Source organism: Aulonocara sp. 'chitande type north' Nkhata Bay, linkage group LG6 (genome assembly GCF_057382095.1).
Source record: "Aulonocara sp. 'chitande type north' Nkhata Bay isolate Kocher_YH1m ecotype deep benthic linkage group LG6, A_spYH_male_GT1.1, whole genome shotgun sequence".
Lineage (NCBI taxonomy): Eukaryota > Metazoa > Chordata > Actinopteri > Cichliformes > Cichlidae > Aulonocara > Aulonocara sp. 'chitande type north' Nkhata Bay.
In genome coordinates this window covers 41,256,589-41,261,938 of record NC_141349.1, presented here as the reverse complement: position 1 = coordinate 41,261,938, position 5,350 = coordinate 41,256,589, and the positions used below count along the sequence as shown (strand labels likewise).

The following is a 5,350-nucleotide window of genomic DNA, read 5'->3' as shown; positions in this document are numbered from 1 at the left end:
TGATAAAGGCTAAGGAGGAGTCAGAAAACGAGGAGGGCCCACGCAGTTTGAATTAATTTTTGAGAGGAATCCTTCTACACATCACGTGCATGGCTTCAGTTTTGACTGAATTATGTATTGACAGAAATATACAGTTTAAATGTTATGAACTTGTTAACTTTGTGCACCACTTTGTGACTCCTGACTCAGAAAAGTTGAAATATAGGTATAAATAATTGTATATTGTTTGCTAAAATTCAGATTCTCACAGTTTTTAGGTCTTTTTGTTAATATTTTATGAATAATCATAAAGCATCCAACCACCGCAGAGTCATCAGAAAACTTCTGAAGATGGCAGGTCTCTGTGCAGTGGCTGAAGTCTGTGGTGTTAAGGGTGAAGAGGGAGAGGACAGTCCCTTGTGGTGCCCCTGTGTTGCTAATCACCTTGTCAGACACACACTGTGGTCACACATATTGTGGTCTTCCTGTCAGGTAATCAACAATCCAGGACACCAGAGAATTGTTGATTATATTTGACTAATCTCTGAGAAGTCCAGTTTCCTGCTTCAAATTTGGGTATATTAGTCTTATTTGTCTAATAAATGCCTAAATAAAATAAAAAAAAAATAAAAAAATAGAATTCTTAGTTTTTCTAAAACATTTCTTTTCTTGTTTTCACGAAGTCATCAACTTAAAAAAAAAATTCCTTTCACTTTTACAGTTATCCTTCTGTCACTCGTCTCCACCCACTCCACCTTGCCTCTCTTGTTCACCGTGTGCTGCCTTGGATGGTGATGGCTACCTCTGCTTCTTGTGACTTGTTAACTTGCAGATGAAATGAAGCAGTGTAAGGCAGTGTAGTGCTTCCACTGTGAAACTGGGACGTCTCCTTTCTAAAGAGTTTGTTATATAAATAAATGTAGTCAAACACATGTATGAGATGAAGGACGCAGAAACATCAGTTAGGGTGAAATTTTAATTACGTTCTGTGTTGCTATTACACAAGCTTAATTCAAGTTTGTGCAAATGTTTTGGTGCCATTCAAAATTCTGCTTTGTCCTTGAATAAATATTTAATCATTCAACTGGCACAGGAGTGCGGAGGCTTTGGATATCCAGTAGTCGCTGGGTCGCTTGGAGGGAAGCATTACTGTCACCACAAAATTAGTTGAGTGACCTGAAGGGAGAGAGACATGAAGGGTGAGGAAACAATCTGAGCAAACATCCTTTTCTTTCTTTTTTTGACATTGTATGTTGGTAACAGGGACGTGCGCTGTATCCCACCAAAACTCCCAGCGATGCCCAAAAACTAGCTCTTGGCCTTATGATAGTATAAAATGTGTCATGACTTTAAATGTAAAAAGGTTTCCAGTGAGTGACTTTGGATACATCAGGTGTGTACCTGTGGTGGACAGAGTGCCAGCTCTGGCTGAGGTCTTGTACAGAGGAGCGTGGTAGAGGTCAGGCTCTGGGACGTAGTTCTGCTGTGGCTCAAAGTGCACCACCGGCAGCATGGCGTTCATAACCCGAGGCAGCGCATCATCCATCACCATGCCGACATCATCCCAGCGACAGGCATCCATGAACATACCGTGAACAAGTACACCATCCTGCGGCTCTGGTAACTGTTTTAACAAGTAACCATATTAAAGGAATTACCTTTTTATTTTACTTTAACTTTTTACTGACAAACTCTTGAAACAAAGTAAACACAAGACTTGCAAAGCCAGAAAATAAAACAAAGAACATGTGGCTTTGCTTTTATCAGATGTATCGAGAGCTTTTTATTCTTTAAGGATTTCATTTTCATGAACAGAGATTTAAAGAAGAGTTGACACGATGTTTGCTGCGGTTGATAGTCACTATTTATGACGCTTAAGAGGGCATCAATCTGATATGTCATCAGGAAATAAACTCAGTATTTTAAAAAAGAAAACAATACTGGAGGCTGTACTGCCCTCCAGATTCACACCGGAGTCAAGTATAACACAACCTTACTAAAGAAACCAGTATGTAGTCCAATCAAAAATAATGGATAATAATGGATTTAATTTGATCATTTAGGATATATTTGCTCTGTGGTGCTAACTTTGAGATCACCAGATCAGATTTAGAGATTCAGGATAAAGTAATTTCACAAAAACATTAATCAATTAATACAAGAATTAAATACATATATCAAATGGGTCATGATTTGACCTATTTGATATATGTATTTATATCTAATTCACATTTTACATTGACCATTTCAAATGCTTGCCCAAAAACAAAACAAGCTAGTGGTCATATTAATGATTAAAGGATTTATCTTCAGCCTGCTAGTTTTGTTTTGCTTCCAAGGACTCTAACTGAAATCATGCAAACACAAACACAATTGATAACATAACTGATTTTGTGTAAAAATGTAAGAAGAATTTTGAATAAAATATTGCACACAAAAATATTAACTGCAGTTAAGTAAGTTAAGTTGAACAAATATAAGGAGCAACAAACTTTAACTGTAGAGAAACCAAACTGATGTAATATTTTAGATTGCATCTTGAGATTGTTGATCTGCTCTTCCACATTAGCTCTCCTGCTATTAGCCAGAAAAATAGCATCTTAAAGTACTGCTAATATTTGAAGGGCTGGAGAAAAGAATATTTGTGCCCTTTTTTTAAAGCACTACTGAAAGCATAACTAAGAGTACTGCTCCTCTTACAGTACCTCCTCATCCATGTTCAGTTTTGCACCAATGGGAAGAGTGCGTAGAGCCTCACAGACTGCTTCCTCATCCCTGTACGCCGGCACCACGCTGAAGCGGAAATTAAGCTCGTCAATAGGCAAACTGTAACGCCGGGCATGATTCTGCAACACTCCTACAGGCCATCAAAGACACAAGAGCATTGAAATAAGTCACTGTGCTGTTTAGCAAAATCTACCAATAAACACAAATTTAATTAATAGCTCTCTTTTAAACTTCATTCATTTATTTTTACACTGTATACTTGAAAGAGTAGTCAGAGTGATCATTGTAATCCTCAAGCTCAGCTCTAAAACTGTGCTTTACTGTTGGCATTATTAAAAAACATAGAGCATGTTTCAGTGTGTTACCAGTAAGAAAGCCTTGAGGGAAGAAGAACCCTGAGATCCAAAGTGATTTGGGCTGACCACGTGTGATCCAAGTCTTGCAAGAGAGGAAAAGAGAAGAAGAGATGCAATTAAAATATAAGTATCTTTAAATAACGATATCTTTGTTTATGCAGTATCTCCTTCTTTTATTCAATATAGTGCATTAAAGGCATCCTGTAAGTCAGGGGTGTCAAACTCCAGGCCTCGAGGGCCGGTGTCCTGCAGGTTTTAGATCTCACCCTGGGTCAACACACCTGAATCAAATAGTTAGTTCATTAGCAGGCATCTGGAGAACTTCAAGACATGTTGAGGAGGTAATTTAGCCATTTGAATCAGCTGTGTTGGATCAAGGACACATCTAAAACCTGCAGGACACCGGCCCTCGAGGCCTGGAGTTCAACACATGTGCTGTAAGTGACCCAGTGAATCAGTTTACATTGGATTTTGTTTCCTAAGATAATCAGCATGTGGAGTGTGACTCAGTGTTTATCCACTGCTGTATAAACTAACAGGACTTTACCCTGTTTGTGCTTGTTTAAGTGAATTATAGTGACTGTACGATACATGTTCAGACCAGACTTAAGAGCAGCTTAAATCAGAGAAAATGGACCAAACACTAAACCAGGATGTGCAGAGAGGCAGAAAGATGAACTCAGAATGTACATGTGTTATTACAGTTTTCCAAACTAATGAGATAACACACAAATCAAATGTATGCAAACGTACATATGCATGCACACAGACACACACACGTGCACACATGCACACACCCAAACCAATAAAACACAGCGAATATCCCAGACCTGAGCTAGAAAAGACTTCTATTCTAATCCAATGTATGTTAGCTTTATAAAGACACATTTCACACAAACTTCTATAATTCCTCTGGACTGAACTTGAAAACGTGTGTGTTTTTGTTAATATCTGTATGCAAACCTGGATAAAGGACGTTCTGAGAGTCAAGTCTCTGACCCAAGAAGACAGCGGTTTGAGGGAAGGGTAGGCAGAGTTTGCCCAGTGGGTGGGGACCTGGTTGTTCAGAAAGCTTGTGTAGATTCGGTCCATTTCCTCTGACATCACAACAAGACCTGCTATTGCCTTTTGCAGAGTGATAAGAGACATCTACGAAAAAGAAAGTGAGAATAACACATCACAGTAACGACAGATTCCGAAAAATGTTATTTCTGAAACTAAACAGAACGCATATTTTCGATTGTTCAGGTTTTTTTCTATTTGAATGTTTCTCTAAGATCAAGTAAATAAACAACAATCCAAAGAAAACAACTCCTGAAGTGGTCATGAGATGATCTCCACCAATTAAATGTGTGTGGTTTTTACGTCACCCTGAGAACTTTAAGCAAGTTGTTGAATCGGTCTGCTTCTTGGGCCAAAACAGTTGTGAGGGAGTTCAGGTGCCCATTGGTGTCTTTGATAAACAGTGTGCCAATTGCTTCATCCATGTCCAGTCGCTCTGCACTCCAAAAGAAAGACAAGTTCACAAAGAGACAAAAGACAACACAAACCAATGAAAACATGGGGAAAAAGAGTGAGTGTAATAATGCAAAGTCTCAGCAGTAACTGAGATCGATGTGCAGGTGAATCTATGTGGGGTCAGCGTACCGGGCAGTTTGGCTAGAATCAGCTCGGCGAGCTCGCAGACTATGTCATCGTTACTCTTAGCTCCATGTTGCGCTGAAGAACGAGGATTAACATCCAGTATGGTATTGATCAGAGTTATAGTTTCTTGACGCTGCAGAGGCAAACACACACACACACACACACACACACACACACACACACACACACACACACACACACACACACACACACACACACACATGTATTGATATTTTATCATAGCACTCCCAAAGCTCATAAACTGCATGAGAAACATAAGTTTAAATCACTAAAAGGACCACAAGCCATTTCTTATAATTGCTGTGAAGTGAAAAATTTAACAAATTTTGAAAAACTACGTATAAATAAGAAATTGCACAGTCATTTATATTTAAGAGAACAACTGGCAGTCTGGTATAAAATAGAGACAGAGACATTTGCTTGTAATGTACTGGTATTGTTACAGTATTGTTATTCACCTGAAAAGCCAAGTTGGCATTCTCATGCATACCAAAGACCTCAGGATCATCAATGATTGGAAGATTCTCAATATACTTCTTATATTGTTCGAGTTCATCTGACTCTGGAGCGTAGTAAACACCTTACAGGGAGAAAACCATTAATTGAGATATATGCATAGCGTT

The 5,350-nt window shown here is 38.7% G+C and overlaps 1 protein-coding gene across 1 annotated transcript in view; it reads right to left on the bottom strand.

Annotated features, from left to right (window-relative positions):
* Positions 1 to 971: 971 nt before the first annotated feature.
* dnah6 (dynein, axonemal, heavy chain 6) overlaps positions 972 to 5,350 on the bottom strand; it is a 55,404-nt gene continuing 51,025 nt past the window's right edge. The window contains exons 76-83 of the mRNA XM_086296995.1: positions 5,186 to 5,307; positions 4,710 to 4,839; positions 4,433 to 4,560; positions 4,026 to 4,211; positions 3,072 to 3,144; positions 2,685 to 2,836; positions 1,381 to 1,603; positions 972 to 1,155 (exon numbers count right to left, since the gene is read on the bottom strand). Coding sequence (XP_086153121.1) covers positions 1,052 to 1,155; positions 1,381 to 1,603; positions 2,685 to 2,836; positions 3,072 to 3,144; positions 4,026 to 4,211; positions 4,433 to 4,560; positions 4,710 to 4,839; positions 5,186 to 5,307 — 1,118 coding nt within the window. The 3' untranslated portion in view covers positions 972 to 1,051. The remainder of the gene's footprint in view (positions 1,156 to 1,380; positions 1,604 to 2,684; positions 2,837 to 3,071; positions 3,145 to 4,025; positions 4,212 to 4,432; positions 4,561 to 4,709; positions 4,840 to 5,185; positions 5,308 to 5,350) is intronic.